Source organism: Anolis sagrei, chromosome 3 (genome assembly GCF_037176765.1).
Source record: "Anolis sagrei isolate rAnoSag1 chromosome 3, rAnoSag1.mat, whole genome shotgun sequence".
NCBI classification, from domain to species: Eukaryota; Metazoa; Chordata; class Lepidosauria; order Squamata; family Dactyloidae; genus Anolis; species Anolis sagrei.
In genome coordinates, this window is record NC_090023.1 from 113482514 (window position 1) to 113503963 (window position 21450).

The 21450-nt window shown below is 43.7% G+C and overlaps 1 protein-coding gene across 2 annotated transcripts in view; it reads left to right on the forward strand.

The window, feature by feature from the left end:
* The window catches only part of METTL21C (methyltransferase 21C, AARS1 lysine), a 47669-nt gene that overhangs the window by 22311 nt on the left and 3908 nt on the right, over positions 1-21450 (forward strand). The window contains exons 1-2 of one of the 2 annotated variants that reach the window (XM_060769580.2): positions 8705-8781; positions 20954-21081. In XM_060769580.2, coding sequence (XP_060625563.1) covers positions 20964-21081 — 118 coding nt within the window. In that variant the 5' untranslated portion in view covers positions 8705-8781; positions 20954-20963. Of the gene's footprint in view, positions 1-8704; positions 8782-20953; positions 21082-21450 lie in introns of those variants that run through there. The other variant, XM_060769579.2, reaches the window with a different exon arrangement.

The window sequence follows — 21450 nt, forward strand, 5'->3', positions numbered from 1 at the left end:
CCATGGATAAGTTGACCTAGATTTTTGGTGTTGATTTTTGGCTAAAATTTCTAGACTTATAGATGAGCATAACAAAAATACCATATTTCATATCACAATAGTCACTTTTAATCTTTTTTAGAGGGGGGCAAGAAAGGGGTGCCTATAATGCGGTATTTTTTTACCCCAAATACTGGGCGTTTCTTGGCTGGCAACCAAGTAGCTTCAAAGGGGCAGGTTCATGGTTGAGTAAAGCTTCACTCACCCATTTACCCATCACTTTGGAAAGGGAAGGGGGAGCTTCACTCACTGGCACAATTGCCCTTTTCCACCTATTGGGCTTCACTTGGCTGTCAGGTAAGTGAAGCCCTGTAGCTCCAAAAGGGCAGGTGCATGGGCAAATGAATGAAAGGTGCAACTGTTATGCGAGGAACACAAAAACATCAATTTTGCCACCACAAAAATGAGGCTCTGATCATTACACAGTGGCAACTATTATGTGAGGAAATACAGTTTTTATATTCCACTCTATATGGATTTCAGGATGGAAAATAATAACATTACTTTGGGAAACTTAACATATGGAGCCATAAACATAAATTACAATCTAAAAACACACTGAGCTAAAAACATTACAAGTTAAAACAATTAAACCATCTACAATTTTTTAGCTATACTTGCCCAAAAATGTGCTATAGGATTGCATTAAGCTGTCCTACAGTTCTTTGTCAAAATATATTACTTTTCTTAGTCTTTCCATTTTTAGTATAGAACAACACCTTACTAATAACAAAAATGTGGGAAGGAGAGAAATCTGGAAAAGGCACACAATGACAGCATTAGCAATAGTAACTGTCACCGTTATGAAAGTTGAAAATGTTGCATATACTTGATACAAGGCTAAGTAGGGCATATCCTTGAGTAAGGAGCTGCTGAAATCCCACAGCTACTTTTTCATTAAAGAGGCTGTTGAACGGATTAACACAGAGCTTCATGTAGAAGGAGGCTTTCATTCACAGAAGGCATATCTTACATCATTTCCTAATGTGCTGCAAGTGAAAAATAGAACTAGATCCCAAGATATTTTACCACTTGCGCAATGGCATCTGCAAATGCATGCACAATTTCTTAGCCAAGTGGAAGCAAGGGAATGATTTTGAAGCCTATACATTGCAGCACAAGATGCATTATGGGCTTGTGCAGGCATTTGTAGAGCAGATTGGTGTAGGGTGCCGCCTAGAGCCTTCCCTACCATTAAGCAGAGAGGTGATTACATCAAGTAATAGATTTGATGTATTACATTAATTATCTATTTTATTAATATTTTAATGCCAAAGATGAAGGAAGAGTCTGCAATGTTTTTCTGCCTCTTCCCAAAATGATTTGTTTGGGTTTGGGTAACATACATGTTGTCTTGGATCTATGGAGAGAAGGAAATGCTGTTTGCTATTGTACCTCACACAAATAAAGTCTTCAAATAGCCCCGCTTCAGTTCTGTACTCCAGCCTTTGACCACATATTTTGGACTAATATTCCTAATATAATTCAAAACCTCTGAAAACAGATTGAAAACATTTGTCTGGAATTGTGTATTCATTAACACAGTTATTGCACATACCTGGTAGCATAGGTTTGAAGCTCTCCAACCATTCATGGAAGGGCTTACCACCACATAATGTCATTGTGAAGTGACCCTTTTCTTCAACCCAGTTTACCTATCTAAACGTACCTCCCTCTATGAACCACCTAGGACCTTAAGATCATCTGGGGAGGCCCTGCTCTTGGTCCCTCCACCATCGCAATCATGGTTGGCAGGAATGAGAGTCAGGGCCTTTAACGTAGTGGCCCCTTGGCTATGGAATTCCCTCCCAAACAAGATCAGATCTGCTCCATCACCCCTGACCATCTGGAAAAAAAATGAAATCTTGGCTGTGGGATCAAGCATTTGCGGATTAGACTGATTTGCTGGCAAAGATATGGTTTTAATGAACTATAATGGGTTGAATGGGCCTTAAGAAGCATTGCTAACAACAAGGCAGCAGGAGACAACAGGATCCCAGCTGAACTGTTTAAAATCTTGAGAGATGATGCTGTCAAGGTGATGCATGCCATATGCCAGCAAATATGGAAAACACAAGAATGGCTATCAGACTGGAAAAAATCAACTTATATCCCCATACCAAAAAAGGGAAATGCGAAAGACTGCTCCAACTTCCGTACAGTGGCCCTTATTTCTCATGCCAGTAAGGTAATGCTCAAGATCCTGCAAGGAAGACTCCAGCAATACATGGAGCGAGAGTTGCCAGATATTCAAGCTGGGTTTAGAAAAGGCAGAGGAATGAGAGACCAGATTGCCAATATCCACTGGATAATGGAGAAAGGCAGGGAGTTTCAGAAAAACATCTATTTCTGCTTTATTGACTATTCTTTGACTGTGTGGATCATAATAAATTGTGGCAAGTTCTTGGTGGGATGGGCATACCAAGCCACCTTGTCTCTCTCCTGAGGAATCTGTACAAGGACCAAGTAGCAACAGTAAGGACTGAACACGGAACAACAGACTGGTTCAAGATTGGGAAAGGCGTATGGCAAGGCTGCATACTCTCACCCAACCGTTTTAACTTGTATGCAGAACACATCATGCGATGTGCGGGGCTTGATGAATGCAAAGCTGGGGTGAAAATTGCTGGAAGAAACATTAACAACCTCAGATATGCAGATGACACCACTCTGATGGCCGAAAGCGTGGAGGAGCTGAGGAGCCTTCTAATCAAGGTGAAAGAAGAAAGCGCAAAAGCCGGGTTGCAGCTAAACGTCAAAAAAACCAAGATTATGGCAACAAGAATGATTGACAACTGGAAAATAGAGGGAGAAAATGTGGAGGCCGTGACAGACTTTGTATTTCTAGGTGCAAAGATTACTGCAGATGCAGACTGTGGCCAGGAAATCAGAAGACGCTTACTTCTTGGGAGGAGAGCAATGTCCAATCTCGATAAAATAGTAAAGAGCAGAGACATCAGACTGGCAACAAAGATCCGCCTAGTCAAAGCCATGGTATTCCCTGTAGTAACCTACGGATGTGAGAGCTGGACCTTAGGGAAGGCTGAGCGAAGGAAGATAGATGCTTTTGAACTGTGGTGTTGGAGGAAAATTCTGAGAGTGCCTTGGACTGCGAGAAGATCCAACCAGTCCATCCTCCAGGAAATAAAGCCTGACTGCTCATTGGAGGGAAGGATACTAGAGACAAAGCTGAAGTACTTTGGCCATATCATGAGGAGACAGCAAAGCCTAGAGAAGACAATTATGCTACGGAAAGTGGAAAATAAAAGGAAGAGGGGCCGACCAAGGACAAGATGGATGGATGGCATCCTTGAAGTGACTGGACTGACCTTGAAAGAGCTGGGGATGGTGACGGCCAACAGGGAGCTCTGGCGTGGGCTGGTCCATGAGGTCACGAAGAGTTGGAGACAACTGAATGAATGAACAACAACAATGGACTGCTTTTAGGATGACAACTTAAATCAGCGAACTGTTTTAATGTTTTTATATTGTTTTATTATAACATGTATATTTATGCTTGTTTTCCTCTGTTGTTTGGCACAGTGCTGTGCTGGTTAGTATCTGTCCTGAGTCCCTCTGTGGAGGTTGAGATAGGACAGGATACTAATGCCCTAAATAAATAAATAAATAAATAAATAAATAAATAAATAAATAAATGTTAAAGGGGTACTTTTCAAAAAAAGAAAAATCCATATTCAATGTGTTTTACGTAGATAGTGCAGTAATCCATATGAACACCTGTAGTGAGTTTGGGAACAGTGATACGTCATAATGCACATGCTGGGGTGTCACGTTGAACTCTTTCACTTCCTCAGTCATTTGACTTACAGCAAGTAGACAATGAGGACCTCTGGTTACAAAGCTATAATTTTATTTAAATAAGCAATGACAAAACTGATCGGATTTTCTTTTCTTGGTTGGACATTTCCACACTGTTTGTTCATCTTCTTTTGTTCTTTTGCAAACATAGCAGCAATTTGGAAGCTAGCTGGTGCAAACTCCAGTTTGAGTTTGTTTGGCAATGAGATGTAAATCTCTCCCCCCCCCCCCTTGCAGAATTAACAAAAGGGGGAAAGTATTTTTATTGCAAAATACATCTTTTTTTCTTTTAATACTCCAAGTATTTAAAAACACAGTGTTTGTGAACTTTGTGGAAGTAATTAATTGTGAAACCCCAGACTTGTGAGATTTTGAGCAATTCTTCAGGGGGAAAGGGGGAAATGGATGAACGGGCAATGCAGGGATTGGGAGGAAACAAGTCCCAGCAGTTTCTGCAGTCTAAAAATGTTTGAGAAATGGATTGGTGCAATAAGAAGAGCGACTGTCCTGGCTTGTTCCACCTCAAACCAAGATAGGTTTGCAATGCCAGAAACTGTTTTTAGAGCCTTTTACAATAATGTCATTCGACTTCCTTCTACATAGATTTACATAGGACTGTGTTGTTAAACTGTGGGCTGTGTCTGCATAGCAGTGTGATTCGAGTCAAACTACTTTTCTAACCAACCTTATGAGGGATGCCAGGCAGACTTTAAATCTCCATACACATTGCTAGTTTTTTTTTCCAGAACACATAGCTGTTGCCTGATACATTCCTTGCATAGTACGTCCATGCTGCGTTAGTCATTTCATGCACAAATAAGTTGACAATGTAAGCTTTGCCAAACTATGAGCTAATCCCCCAGGGGTTTCTTTCACAAGACACCCCTATCATCACTCTGAGAAAATACACTTAAAAAAAACAAAAGCTTTCATAGTCAGCAATACAATTAAGTGAAGTATATGCTTAGGTTTAAATACACTGATTTAAAATAGCTGTAGAGTCTTACCAAATGGTTTCCCCAGGAACACTTGATGGGCAGATTTTTTGGATTCAAGTGCCTCTTATGTTCAGATGGGAATCTTATCCCAGGCCCCTTCTACACTGCCATATAATCCAGATTATCAAAGCATTATCTGCTTTGAATTGGATTACATGACTACAGTGCCATTTAATCCAGATCAAAGCAGATAATCTGGATTTTATATGGAAGTGTAGAAGGAGCCCCAGACTAATATTGTGGATTGGCTGCCTCTTCTCTGAAGTTTGAATTACAATAGCGTCTCGCTTATTCAACCTTCACTCATCCAACGTTCTGTATTATCCAACACAGTCTGCCTCCCACCCGGATCCACCGCTGTTTCAATACATTGCAATGTTTTGGTGCTAAATTTGTAAATACAGTAATTGCTACATAATGTTACCGTGTATTGAACTTCTTTTTCTGTTGATTTCTTGTAAAACATGATGTTTTGGTGCTTAATTTGTAAAATCATAACATAATTTGATGTTTAATAGGCTTTTCCTTAATCCCTCCTTATTATCCAACATTTTTGCTTTTCCAACATTCTGCCAGCCCATTTATGTTGGTTAAGTGAGATTCTACTGTATCTGAAGCTACGCCCTTGTTCTTTGTGTACATTTTGTAGTGTTTCTGTTATATACCCTTAGCACATGGCCTTCTGATATTTTATAGAGTAATATGAATAGAGGTATATGGCAAGGAAGTTGGAGATTATGTAGGATTTCAGATCATGTAAATGTAAGTTTCCTTTGGGTTAGATGCATTATTTCAGAGCTGATTACAGATGCAATGTCCAATTACTTTGACACCTAGATTTTTATATTGTATTATTTTGCCTTTGAATTGTGTGACACACAGGCTTCTTTTAAGTGTCTTGGCAATATAATTGCAGGTTGAACATCCCTTATTCAGAATTTTGAAATCTGAAAAACTCTAAAATGCAAAATAGTTCATGAGATAATGATGCTGTCGCTTTCTGATGATTCACAATTTGTACACAATTTAGTTAAATATATTACAAAATTATTAAATATATTGTATACAATTAATTTCAGGCTATCTATATCTATATCTATCTATATCTATCTATCTATATAGCATATGAAACATAAATCATTTTCATTTTTAGACTTGTGTCCCATCTCCAAGATATCTCACTATCTACATACATACATACATACACACAAATACAGATGCTCCACACAAAAAATCCAAAATCCAAAACACTTCTAGTCTCAAGTACTTTGTATAAGGGACACTCAGCCTGTAAGAACAGGAGTCACAAATAAATTGAAGCACACCACAATTACATCCTATATTCATGCAAATTTTAAGGATAGTGAAACCTCCCCAAAATGTTGAGGTGGGGGGACAGTAAAAGACATCTAGTGAAAAGTGAGTGATGTCCGGGCTAAGAAAAGGGAAAGCAAGAGGGTCTTGCTGAGCAGGGATGTACAGCTCAAAGGAAGAATAGCAAAACACCATTGGACATGGTAGAGATTCCCAATATACCCATTGTGGAGGAAGGAACAGGCAAATGGAGTTCACATTGAGAGAGGCAGCTGCAAAGGAGTTCACAGTTGCAAAGGTCAAATATATTCAACTGAAATTGCTGAAGTCAGATAAAATAACCCTCACCAGAGAATTTGCACAGAAATATATGTGTTAGATGAAATATGCAATGGTTCTTTCTTGCCATGATGATTTCTTTGAGAATGTGACCCTCCGTAATCCCAAGCATGGCACACTCACTACTCAGATCCTGTCCTTGTCATAGGTGGTCTTGGAGGATGACTTGAAAGCACATGAAGTTCAACAAATGTACTGGACCTATCATGTCTGGGTGTGACTAATGTCAGGACATGAAACAGCCTGGGAATTTCACATATGCTGCCTTGAGTTCTGGAACGGAAAGCTGGAAGGTTAGAAAATGAACATTATTTATTGAATTTATGGCCCCCAAACATCAGCTGCTACATTCTTTTGCTCAAAGTGGTCAAGATGAATACACAAGATATTAAAATCAGACCGCCTAAACACAAGCAAGCTGAAAGAAGCTAGGGTGACTGTGAACCAAGAAACATTGTGCAGATCTTTTCAATGCAAACAACTACAAGGTAAATCGGTCTTAAAGGGCAAGATAAAGGATTGCCAAAAAAGAGTTCAGCTTAAATGTCCTGAAGAGCGGCAACACCCAATTTTGCTTCCAAGAGAGTTCTTAAAGGTTGTTTCAGTTGGATATATGAAACCTTCTTCAGGTGACCAAATCAATCAGTCTGTTGTGGAAATATTCCTCATCTGGTAGCTGACATGCATGCATATCACTTAAAACGTGACCAGTGTGAGTGTTCTTTCATTTTCATTTTAGGACTTGCACAATGCAGATAAACATGTTTATCACATGAGGCAGACAAATCATGCTAACAGCAGAACATTTTGCCTTGAACTTATTGGAGAACATTACTCCTTTGCTGGCTGCTCTACCAAAGAAAAATGGCTGGGAAAGTGTTTCTTTTATAAACCCAAACAATCTGTTAATCACTCCATTTTGTAGAAGAAATACTTTCCAACAGTCTCCCATTAGAAGCATGGCTGTAAAGGAGCAACATTATGCATTAAGTCCAAGGCAAAGATGATTCTGTCCTACTAAAATTGTGATTTGTCTCTCCTTTGGAATAAACTCCAAAGTGGATAGATATTTTCCCCATCCCTTTCTCGTAACACTAGAACATAAGAGTCTCTCAATGAAATTGACTAACAATAGATTCAGGACACCACATAGAAACAACATGCAGAACATCGCACAAGTTTATAAAAACAGATTCTGGTGTTGCGTGAGACTGGAGCAAGCCTAGATAGCCACTGTTCTTATCGCACCACATCATTCAACAAACCCTTTTTGGAAGCTGAAAGAGCTTTTAGCTTATTGCAGCTGCTAGGATGTAACTGATTCCACTCCTTGTCCATAATCCCAATTTTTAAATGTTTTGTTTTCTGAGGGAATTGTGCAACTACCAGATTTCAGAATCTTTCAAGACTGGGGCTTTGCAATTAATTGCTTCCACCTTTTCCAAGTTCACAAGCATTGCCCCTACACAGGCTTAAACAAATAAAGATGCATTTAATATATTTTTTCTGGTCTGTCACCCAGCTATGTTCCAGAATAGACAGTTCAGACTAGATTATTTTGTTTGCAAGGTTTTCACTTTTGGAACTTTTGGAGGTTGCATGCAGAGTAATGGACTGAGGTGGAAGCGTTTCATTTAAAAATATATATATTCCTGAATAGTCAGTATTCACTCTTAGGGTGGCTCACTGGTTCTGTTTGTCACCCACCTCCAACTCTCCCGTAAGGCACATCCCTCTCCATTAGGTCCCCTATGCAATGTCCTGGCACAAGTTAAATTTTATCCCCCTTAGTCACCCTTCTAAAAAGCTCTGAATGCATTTAATACATAAACAGCAGGTGGGATATAAATAAATTATTATTATTATTATTATTATTATTATTATTATTATTATTGACTATTAGTTGTGCAATTAGCTTACATTTCCCTCTAATATGCACATTACAGATTAAGGATTTTTTTAAAAAAATCCTATGACAGTTTTTATTTACTTGTTCAGCTTAAAATAGCAGCATTAAGATAATAACATAAGTCATTTCCACTAGTTTATATCCACAGAGGAAATCTCAACTAACCCCTATCTATTTAATAGCCCCGTCCCCGCTCTTAAATCCCTAAATGGTTTGGAGCCTGCCCCTCCTTCCTCTGTTCCCATCCCACAGTCAAGACTGGCTAGCACACCTTCGCTATAAAAAGGCACCAAGCTGGCTGCTCAGAAATCCTTCAGGCTTAGGATCTGGCTCCTTGGCAGTCTGGATTAGTTCGCTTTCCAGGTAAATGGTAATGCTAGCCTTTTGATGGGATGGTCAGTGAAGTGACAAGGGAATGAGCTGAGAGACATAAGAAATGTGATGGGGTATTTTAAATTTCATGTTTATTTTTAATATGTATCTTGGATAAGGGGCACAACAGGTGGTTGGTAGATCAAGCAAGATGGGAAGCAGACCAGGAATTTAGTGTGGTCATCTTAAATTCAAAGGGAGCATTCCCAAGATTTGAAAGAATCCTCATCAATTTCTCAAACGATTTTGTTTAATAAATTTTCAACAAAACGGGCCCCGGATGAGGAAAGTATGAAACTTCCAACAGACAGAGAAAAGCGACGGCACTCAGGGGTGCACAAATACACGAGGGGAGAGGAAGAGAGAGAGAGAGAGAGAGGCTGGATTTCAGGACTGGTGACTTATGGGCACAGTGCCATGGGCACTCTGCCTGTGTCAACCCCCTTGAAAGTCCTCTTTTGCAGCTCCTCTCCATTTCAGCGTGGCTTACCAGAAGAACTTCCCAGAGCATTGTGCCCATAAGTTGTCTCATGCCTTCTTTTCTGTGTGATGTGCATTGGAAACTGAGAAAATGGTTTCTTATCCTGCCCTTTTATCCTTGACATAAATGGATGTTTTATGTCAGTTTCCCCAGTTGTGACCAAATATTTCTCAGTTACCGCCTTGGTGGACTAAGTTATTTCCTCGTCATCTCTTCTTGCCTTCGGGTTTTTCAGCTGGCTACTCTTGAGCAGAATGCCTTGCATTTTAACAAATTAGAAACTGCCCTTTGCAAAATACAGAACGAAAAGGAAGAAAACTTCCTTTGTAAAAGAAAACTTTTTTTTTCTTTTCAGTCCAGGCAGTGATTCTAGCAATAAGGAATGTAAAGCATTATGGAAACAACATGGAATGTTTGTACTAGAGGAACAGGCTTGTACAGTCTTTTGTAGCAAAACAAACCCCAAAACAAAACAGTTCTGTGCCACATGAGGCAGGAACTGTTTATTATTATTATTATTATGGGATAAGCCTTTAAGGACATCTAGTGGTCATTGTCTGAATGATGTATGCCTTCAAGTTGCTTCTGAGTTCTGCCGATCCTATCACATGATTATTTTAGCAAGATTTTTTTTGTAGGAGACAGGCATGTAAGGGGGGGGGGGCTTGGGGGGCTTCAGCCCCCCCCCCCCGAAATTATCATGATGGTTTGCGAAAAGGCCTTACTGGTGCATTATTTAAACTGTGGGGGTATTGGGGTAACAATACAAAAGGTTTGCTAGGGTAGACCCTCTTTCACTCGGACTCAGCCCCCCCCCCAAAACAAACTCAGCCCCCCCCCCCCCCCCGAATCGAAATCCTGGCAACGGGCCTGGTAGGAGAATGTTGTCCTTGCTTTCTTTTGTGGTCAAGAAAGTGTGACTTTCTCAAGGCCAGCTAATGTCTGAGTGAGGATTCAAACACTGCTCTGAATGCAATGCACCTCATTGGATCTCAAACCATGTTGGAAGTCATTCAATATGTGTTGGCAGGGAAATCTAGATACAAAGCACTGTTTTAAATTTTACAAGTTATGCAAGTTCAGGATATGAATTAAAAATTCAAAGACTTGGGGCCCTTTCACACAGCCATATAACCCAGAATATCAGGGCAGAAAATCCCACAGTATCTGCTTTGAACTGCGTTATCTGAGTCCACACTGCCATATATTCTATTTGAAAGCAGATAAAATTCAGCTATCTGGAAGGGGTCATAGCCATGATAATCAGCTTCTGAGAAAGTAGACTGAGTGTACATCTATCCTGACCACTGAAGGCAGCTTGAGAATGCAATGTTTGAATGATGCTCATTATTATTATAAACTAGCCATCCCCTGCCATGCGTTGCTGTGGCCCGGTCTGTGTATATGTGTTTTGTGTATATATATATTTATGCATATATGTATATATGTGGTTTTGCGCATGCACTGTAGTATCCTTTTGCTTTTTTGGCCTTTTAATTCCCTTCTGTTGTGTTTTTCAGTGTTTTTATGAGTGATGGTCACTCATTGGCCTGATAGGTGTATCGTGTCCAAATTTGGTGTCAATTCGTCCAGTGGTTTTCGAGTTATGTTAATCTTACAAATAAACATTACATTTTTATTTATATAGATGGAGTTCAATGCAAGATACTACTCCACTTAGGCAGAAAAAATGAAATGCAAAGGTAAAGAATGGGGGACTCTTGACTTGACAGCACTACATGTGACAAAGATCTTGGAGTCCTTGTGGACAAGTTAAACATGAGCCAACAATGCGATGCTGCAGCTAAAAAAGGCAATGGGATTTTGGCCTGCATCAATAGGAGTATAGTGTCTAGATCCAGGGAAGTCATGCTACCTCTCTATTCTGCCTTGGTTAGACCACACCTGGAATACTGTGCCCAGGCCCGTAGCCAGGATTTCGTTTCGGGGGGGGGGGGGGGGGGGCTAAAAAATTTTCAGGGGAGGTTTCTGGGGGGGGGGGCAGTTTCGGGGGGGGGGCTGACTCTGAGTGAAAGAGGGTCTAGCCTAGCAAACCTTTTGTATCATTACCCCAATACCCCCATGCATATGGGATATATTGAGTATGGTGATCAGATCATGATATGAATAAACATAACAGTTTAAATAATGCACCAGTAAGGCCTTTTCGCGAACCACCATGAGAATTTCGGGGGGGGGGGGGGGGCTGAAGCCCCCCGAGCCCCCCCCCTGGCTACATGCCTGACTGTGCCCAATTCTGGACACCACAATTGTCTTCACTGGTCAATGTAGATTGCCCGGAGTCTAAAAAAGTTTATACTATAAAACCTCCTTCTCTCAGCTAGTCTCTAAGTTGCTGCAAGATCCATCTGTATAAATGTATGTGTGGTTCATGTTGAAGTACTCATCTTGAAATTAAGACAATGCAGTAAAAGTTAACAAATGAATGAACAAACTGAATGGTAATGCTACTCCTATCACAAATACTCTAGCTGCACTGTATTATTTAAAAGGATTTTTAAGCTAGCTAAGGCCCCTTCCACACAACTGTATAGAAGTCAAATTGAAGTGGATTATATGGCAGTGTGGACTCAGATAATTCAGTTTAAAAGGAGCCCCCAGTGGCACAATGGGTTAAACTCTTGTGCAAGCAGGACTGCTGACTGAAAGGTCGGTGGTTTGAATCCGGAGAGTGGGGTGAGCTCCCATCTGTCAGCTCCAGCTCTCACGCGGGGATATGAGAGAAGCCTCCCATAAGATAGTAAAACATCCGGGCATTCCCTGGGCAATGTCCTTGCAGATGACGAATTCTCTCACACCAGAAGTGACTTGCAGTTTCTCAAGTCGCTTCTGACATGGGGGAAAAAAATCAGTTCAAAGCAGATATTGTGGATTATCTGCCATGATATTCTGCATTATATGACTGTGTGGAAGGGCCATGAGGCAAAGGTAAATTTTGTTTCAATAACTTTTGTTCTTTTGATATTACTCCCTAGCTTTACTTTAGAAGTAGGTTTTTTATCCTAGTTCAAAGCAATGCATATTTCCACTTGACTTCTTAGGCTTTGTTGTTAGTTGCACTTTGGATACCCTCCTCCCCTGGATGCTTCAACTCGGTCATAGCATAACACATACCCAAAGCACGTTTACTAGTAGTTCCCTGATCCCAACATGGCATAAATCCAAAATGAATAAGTAAAGCACTTCCATGGCTGATTATTTGGGATTGAAAACACATTTAAACCAGGATGCAAAAGGAAGCACTACTCACTACTTTACATCTTCATGCAAAAGCACTCCAACAAACCCAGCAATGGCATCCCATCACTATTCCACTGTAAAATCTGAGGAATTGAGGCACTAATTAGACTTGAAGGCAGTCACGGTGTAGATTTCATATAGGCCTGTTTGAAGTTGGAACTGAGAGCAAGTTGACCTGACACAGACACAGTTTTAGATTTAGGAAAGAAAGGAGAACTCTATGGTTTGAGGGAACTTTATGAATAGAATGAGAGTTTCATATATTTTTCTGCTGTGCTCAATAAATCTATTAATGTTTTAATTATGTCTCTGGCTGGCTGTCAAACCTAAACACATACACAAATCTACATTTATCGAAGTCACCTTGAGACCTAGTAATCCAGTTTAAGGGAATAATTGGGGGAACCAGAGTAGGGTGCGTGAGAGCATTCCTAGGGGTTGGAGATTTGGGGCCAACCTGGGTAAAGAGATCCGGATAAAGAGACTGAGCCAGTAGACTATTCTGGTTGAAGTTACAAAAGATTTTTGATGATACGATGAACAAACTTAACAATGGGATATGAGAAGATATTCTTGGGAACTGAAAATGATTAGAGAACAGGTTGCAGAGAGCAGGAATAAATGGTATGTTCCCACAATAAAGGGTGATGGGCTTCCGCGGCTCCTATGGTAGACATCTACACTGTGTGCTTTGAAGCTTGTTCATGAACAGGCTGGCATTAAGAATGAGTCATTAGAGGCCCAGGTTTGTTAATGGCACTAAATAATTTAGGGCGATGAGAATATAAATGGATTGTTAAGAGCTTATACAGAGGTGACATATATGATGGTTATGGGAATCAGAGAATTGGGGTTACTGGAATTTACACTTTCTTCTGCTGCTATGATTTTGAGCAAAAGATTTCAATGATTTTTTTTTGGTTGGGGAAAAGGGTGAATTCTCCTTTGCTGTTAATGGAAGATCTTCCGGTTAAGATGGCGACTGCTAACAGCTAACCTCCCGTCCGGGTAAGGCGATTGCTCTTAATCCGAGCTTAATCTGATCCATCCGCCCCTATTCTGAACTCCTGTCATCGGCTCCTGAACCGGCATCTCCTCAGGACCCCGGAGGGGGGCTTGAGGGGAGCAGAGGAGGAAAAACCAAGGAGGGAAGAAGAAGGGAGAGGAAGGAGGTAGAGCGAAGGCCGCTACTATCGATACGGCCTAGCACGCTCCCTCCCAGCCCGTTTGCTCGGTCTAACCTGGCCTGGAACATCTAACCCGCCAGCTGCCAATTACCACCCGCTGTGTTGACTACCGGAGGGAGGTCGGAGCGGCCGCCCTTGGAGCTCGGCAGTGTGCGCCGTGTTGCCTGTGTTGCTGTGCTCGGACTCATCCGCGGCTTGGATTAAACTGCGGACCGGAGCGGAGGCCTGGGCTGGTTGGAGTGGATTGTGGGGCTGCCGAGGGACTGCCGAGCCGGAGAGAGTTGCTGGGACAGCTGGCTGTCGCTCCGAGAGCTGCGGTGCCAGCGAATTGCCGTTCTGCATTGTCCATCTCCACCCACGGCTCGATCTGGCCCTGACTTTCATCTGAGCCCTCGGCCTGTGTCCCCAGCGTGGCTCCGCTCCCCGCTCCCCGGATTCTGTGCCGATCCTTCCGCGCCAAGCTTGAACTCCTCTGCACTCGGAGGTGTGATTCCTCCGCGACTCCAACTGAGACAGGCCTCGTACTCCAACTTTCTCCGAGGCCTGGAGGCGTCCCGGCTGCTTCTCCCATGCCCCGATACCGCTGGGGCAAGCTCGACAGGGTGAGCCGGCGGTGACTCGGCGCCTCCCTGGGAGAGCCTGACCAACGCCGCGCGGTGACTCAGCGTTTTTTAAGCTCTCTTGCGGCGATCGTGATCTCTAGCCTGCAACGCTCTTAACCAGCAACACTAACCTCACGACTGCTAGGCTGTCTCCTGGGTGGTTGGAACTATATATATTGCTACATAGCTGCTGTTACATGCTTTGTGATCAACCGCCATTACTGTAACGCCACCCACCGCGTTACTGCCTCCATTTCCGGAATTATCCAGCTCATCAGCAGTTCCGGTGGCCATCTTAGCGATCCGTCACTCTGCTGCAAGGCCCCAGTCACCCGACCCTGACACTGATGGTGGGAGGGGGAGGAGGGAGACCAACTGGACTTTACATCTACCAATAGGACTGAGGACTATTCGATCAACTTGCACATTCATTGCGCTAGTAAATTGTTGTCTGAGCCAACGCTGATACCTGCCAACTGCCAGCACTTTATATGAGCCAACGCTATTAAGTCTTCCAATTACCAGCACTTTATTTGATCTATTGCTGCCAAATTTTACAACTGTTAGCACTTAGAGGGGCCAATTGCTGCTAAGGTATACAACGGTCAGCACTTCATCCAACAACTTGCACTTTAACCCTGTATAAGTAAGGTTATTAAGTGACCACCATAGCAGTCAGTCTCTGATAACGCGTTATTGTATGCACTTAACAGCTTTCTATGCACTTTAACAGCTTAGACTAAATCTTTAGCACTTTAAGACCTAGCAATTTAAAATCTACTACTACTTGAACCTAATATCCTACCTCAACCCTGTATCAACTCTGTTCCCCAATGTCAGCATTCCTCCCTTGGGGTCTGCTTATTGTGTTACTGGTGGACTGGGAGGACAATAGAGGGTGGAACGGGTGGGGGGATCCTGGAATTAACACACCAGGAATAGGAAAGAATTGGACTGAGACTGAGTGGCAAAAGTATATAATCTGGTACAAGTCATGGGTTGAAACTACGAATTCTAAGTGCAATATGGTAGAAGAAGGGTATTCCACTGGCCGGGGGGCCCCCATAGAGCCCGTGACGGGGAGGGGGAGATACGGGAAAGGGAGACCACCAATTCGGCTAATTCGGCCTAGAAATAGTAAAAATTTTACAGCCCAAATTCGGCCTAGGGAAAGAAGGAAAAAAAACTTAATTACTTGTAATCGGTCTCCTGACTTGGTAAGTGGGTGTACCCAGGTTGGCAGTCCCTCTGGGTTGAAGATGGTGCTGCTGAACGCCAGATCTGTCAATGGCAAAACATCTTTCATCCAAGATCTAATCTTGGAGGAACGGGCAGATCTGGCGTGCATTACAGAGACCTGGCTGGATGAAGCTGGAGGAGTTAATTTGACCCAGCTTTGTCCGCCAGGATTCTCTGTACAGCACCAGTCGAGACCTGGAGGGCGGGGAGGCGGAGTTGCGGTGGTCTATAAAAATTCTATCCCTCTGACCAGAGGCCCCATTCCACAGTCAACCAATTTCGAGTGTGTCCACCTGAGGGTGGGCGACCGGGACAGAATAGGGATTCTGTTAGCGTACCGCCCACCTCGCTGCACTACGGTCTCCCTACCTGAGCTAGCGGGGGTGGTCTCGAGCCTGGCATTGGAGTCTCAACGGCTTCTTGTGCTGGGGGACTTCAATGTACATGCCAAGACTTCCCTAGGAGGAGCGGCTCAGGACTTCATGTCATCCATGGCAACCATGGGGCTGTCCCAACAAGTATCTGGCCCCACCCACTGTGCGGGACACACATTAGATTTGGTTTTCTGTCAGGGATGGGAGCAAGGTGGCGGTGTTGAGGAGTTATCCACCTCTCCGTTGCCATGGACCGACCACTATCTGGTCAGATTTAGACTCACCACACCTTCCAACCTCTGCAGAGGTGGGGGACCCATTAAGATGGTCCGCCCCAGGAGGCTTATGGATCCGAACGGATTCCTGACGGCTCTTGGGGATTTTCCTGCCACCTCGGTTGGTGATTCTGTTGAAGCCCTGGTGTCTCTCTGGAATGGGGAGATGACTAGGGCCATAAACACGATTGCTCCGGAACGTCCCCTCTCAAGTAGCCGAGCTAAACCAGCACCTTGGTTCAACGAGGAGCTGGCAGCGATGAAGCGAAGGAAGAGGAGACTAGAGCGCGTGTGGCGTTCGGACCCGAGCGAGTTAAATCGAACACGGTTTGTTGCCCTATTAAGGGCATATGCCGTGGCAATAAAGGCGGCAAAGAAAGCTTTCTTTGCGGCCAATATTGCGTCCGCAAAGAACCGTCCGGCGGAGTTGTTTCGAGTTGTCAGAGGGCTATTGAACCCCACCACTCCGGATGGGAACCCTGACAACTCGACGGCCCGCTGTGAAGCATTTGCTCGGTTCTTTGCGGACAAAGTCGCTTTGATCCGCTCTGGCCTGGATACCACGTTAACGGCAGTCTCTGAGGATGTAACACGAGCATCTGCTTGTCCGATTTTGATGGATTCATTTCAATTGGTGAAACCCGAGGATGTGGACAAGATACTTGGAGGAATGAGAGCTACCACATGCATCCTAGACCCCTGCCCATCCTGGCTTCTAAAGGAGGCCAGAGGGGGATTGGCCGAGTGGGTGGAGGTGGTGGTTAATGCCTCCCTTCGGGAAGGCAATATTCCAGCCAGCTTAAAACAAGCTGTAATAAAACCGCTGTTGAAAAAACCATCACTAGACCCCACTCAATTCGTCAACTATCGGCCTGTTTCCAATCTTCCCTTTTTGAGCAAAGTCCTGGAACGTGTGGTGGCCTCACAACTCCAGGTATTCTTGGTAGACACTGATTATCTGGATCCGGCACAGTCTGGCTTTAGGCCGGGACATGGTACCGAGACAGCCCTGGTCGCCTTAGTGGATGATCTCCGCAGAGAGCTCGACAGGGGGAGTGTGTCCCTGTTGGTCCTGCTGGATCTCTCAGCGGCCTTCGATACCGTCGACCACGGTATCCTTCTGGGACGCCTCGCGGGAATGGGCCTTGGTGGCACTGTTTTACAGTGGCTCGGGTCCTTCCTAGAGGGTCGTACCCAGAAGGTGTTGATGGGGGACAGCTGCTCGTCCTCACAACCTTTGTCTTGTGGGGTCCCGCAGGGTTCAATACTGTCCCCCATGTTGTTTAACATCTACATGAAGCCGTTGGGAGAGATCATCCGGAGTTTCGGGGTGCGGTGTTATCTGTACGCAGATGATGTCCAACTCTGTCACTCCTTTCCACCTACTTCTAAGGAGGCTGTTCAGGTCCTGAACCGGTGCTTGGCTGCTGTGTCGGACTGGATGAGGGTGAACAAATTGAAGTTGAATCCAGACAAGACAGAGGCACTCCTGGTCAGTCGAAAGGCCGAACGGGGCATAGGGTTACAGCCTGTGTTGGACGGGGTTACACTCCCCCTGAAGACGCAGGTTCGCAGCTTGGGTGTGACCCTGGATTCATCGCTGAGCCTGGAGCCTCAGGTCTCAGCGGTGGCCAGGGGAGCATTTGCACAGCTTCGGCTCGTGCGCCAGCTGCGCCCGTACCTCGGGAAGTCGGACTTGGCCACGGTAGTCCACGCTCTGGTCACATCCCGCATAGATTACTGCAACGCGCTCTACGTGGGGCTGCCCTTGAAGACTGCCCGGAAGCTCCAGATGGTCCAGCGCTCGGCAGCCAGGTTGCTAACAGGAGCAGCTCTCAGGGAGCATACCACTCCTCTGTTGAGCCAGCTCCACTGGCTGCCAATTCCCTACCGGGCACAATTCAAGGTGCTGGCATTAGCCTACAAAGCCCTAAACGGTTCCGGCCCCACCTACCTCTCCGAACGCATCTCCTCCTATGAACCGACACGGACATTAAGATCGTCCGGGGAGGCCCTGCTCTCGGTTCCGCCTGCGTCACAGGCACGGTTGGCGGGAACGAGAGACAGGGCCTTCTCGGTGGTGGCCCCTCGGTTATGGAATGCCCTACCAAGCGACATCAGACAGGCCCCTTCGTTGCTGGCATTTAGGAAGAAGCTCAAAACCTGGCTTTTTGAGCAAGCGTTTGGCTAATCAGCGCAATTGTACACAGAATGACGGTAAACTGAACATAGGAACGGTATAAGGATATGAGACTGGATCTTGGTTGCGATCGAGGCACTGTATGAATGGTTGTGTGTTTGTTATTGGGTATGCTGTGTTTTAATTGTTATTGTTGTGGTAATTAATATTGTGTAAACCGCATTGAGTCACCTATTATAGGTTGAGAAACGCGGTATAGAAATAAAGCAAATAAATAAATAAATAAATAAATAAATTTATCCAGAATTCTAATACCTCTGACTACAGGTTTTTTATGTAAACTGGCTCATATGTTCTGCATCTTTCAGTGAGCAAAAATGAGGGAGGTGGGGCACAAATGGGAATTAACTCCTGTCACTGCCTCAGCTTTGTGTCTCCACAAAGCAGATAAGCCGAAATTCACCCAGGGAAGATGCATGGAGAATGTGATATTCCATTCAAAATCAGGTCACAGGATATTACAATTTCTGTAACCATCTATCAGTGTGATAAAGTGGTTTGAGTGTTGGACTATGACTATGAATTGCGACTCTCTGTTCTGCCACATCTGAGGAGTAAATGCCGCACAAATTACGCAAGGCTGGGAGAGGTGTGCCTCCCCCAAGCAGGCCAAACATAGCTCGTGGCCATTCTTGTCCAGAAGGACATTAGGGCAGGCCGGGCACTTTTTAAAAGAAGTCGTCGCCATGAGATCAGACCGAGAGTGCAGGAGTTAGAGAAAGAGAGAGTCCAAATCCAGTCCGTGTCGAGGGGGAATAGAGTACCTTGTTGTTAAGCCAGTCCGAGTCAAATCCAATAAGTCAAGATTAAGCTACAGCAAAGGTTCACTAGTTGAAGCCTACTGAAGGTGGAAAAAAGAGGACTGATGGCTGGCCCCTCCCAGGGGTCTTATATACTCGAGGGGGGGGGGCAGGAGGGGGATACAATTGTTTTAAATTTTCTAGAAGGTTCCGAAGTTGGCCTGCATAGGCGCAGGAATACCACAATGTGCGAATTTACAGGTGACTACGACAGGAAAACCAGAGTTCCATTCCTCATTCAGCTTACTAGGTGGCCTTCAGAGAATCATAAACTTTCATAAAATCATAGAGTTGGAAGAGACCTCATGGGCCATCCCTGCCAACCCCCTGCCAAGAAGCAGGAAACTTGCATTCAAAGCACTCCCGACAGATGGCCATCCAGCCTCTGCTTAAAAGCCTCTGAAGAAGGAGCCTCCACCACACTCTGGGGCAGAGTTCCACTGCTGGAACTCTCCCCCATAAAACCCTGTGATAGGTTTGTTTAAGGATTAAAGTAAGTCAGAGATGACATGAGGGCACACAATTTATTTATTTATTTATTTATTTCTGTTACTTATACCCCGCCCTTCTCACCCCCGAGGGGGGACTCAGGGCGGCTTACAAAAAGAAGGCAGAATTCGATGCCCATATCCAAATACATACATATATAAACAATTAAAATAATTAAACAATTAACAGATTAAAAACATCAATATATAACACAATAGCACAATAGTAACAGTCTCATGGTCAGTGTTTCGAGTTCTATAGGTCCATTACGTTTCGTCATTATTTGCCCATCATTGTGGTCTTTCTCTTTAGCTGCCAGAGTTTCCAAAAGCCTGGTCCCACATCCAAGTTTTCAGCTTTTTCCTGAATGAGAGAAGGGAAGTCGCTGATCTGATCTCCCCGGGGAGTGATTTCCACAGGTGGGGGGCCACTACCGAGAAGGCCCTGCTCCTCATCCCCGCTAGTCTCACTTGTGATAAAGGCGGGGTCGAGAGCAGGGCCTCCCCAGAAGATCTTAGGCTCTGAGGTGGGACGTAGACAACAACAATGCTTTCCAAAATCATGCATTTAACAGCATGGCATAATGGTCAAAGAGCTCAATGTGAGTTTCAGCATTGGCAAGACTGCCTCATATGAGTTTAAAACATCTCATTTGTTTTTGTCAGACCCCAACAAGTCATGTTATCTATAGCCCACCTTCTCCCAAAACTTGGATTCAGAGTTGCTCAGTGAAGCCCATGTGAGCTAATCTGGGTATCTGAAAGAAATAGAAAAATATGGTTGTGATAAATAAAAAAATGTCATATCTGAAGGATTTCACTGGTGCATAGATGTTAGTCAGATTTTTGTGTTAGTTTTGCTTTTCATCAGAAAGCAATCTACACTTTGGTACTGGCATTAAGCATTTATGATTTAAATTCAGTGTAGTAATAAAACTTTCCTTCCTTCCACTTTATGCTGTAGCACGTATAGATGCAAACAACAACAACAACATTCCCTGAAGATTTTCAAGCCCTCCAGAATCTTTTTTCCCCTGCAGTGGACAGAGGAGGGTGGTTGTGGTGGATGGAAATGAAAGTTTCCTTTTCTACTTTTTCTGGATTCTGCTGTCCAGCTTGCAGTAGTTTGGCACGGAATCCTGCCTGATACTTTCCACAAAGAGTAAATAAAGGGAGAATCGTTGTTAAAAGAATGCTAGATTGTTGTACAAAGACACACAAAACATCACCTCACAATGTCATTGTTCCTTCCACAGTACTCCTGGTATGATTTCTACACAGAACCACTTGATTCCTGATGCAGTCCAAAGCGTAATGGAAAAGGAAGAACTTGAAGAAAATTCTGAACTTGAAGAAAGCAACTGTTCTATAATATCTGAATCAGGTGTCCCTTTAAGACATGAATACATACATCTGCAAAGTTCATTCTAAAATATTTGCTGACTTGGCAGCCTCCAAAACATTTCAAAGCCAGATCTGTAATTCTAGGTCTGAAGATGTAAAGTGAGAATGTTTAGCCCCTTTCATCATGATAACTATATAATTGAGTATTTCTCAGTTTTTGTGTGTGAAAAAATCCCCATAATTTCAGCTAATGTATGCTTGCTGAAAAATGTGGAAACTTGCTGAATCAAAATTAATCCCCAAATCCTATTTACTTAAATGTAATCGTTTTGCTGCAATCTGGTATCTGCTTACTCAGGATCAAATAAAATGAATGCACTTCTGAGTAGACTTGAATAGGGTTGTTCTG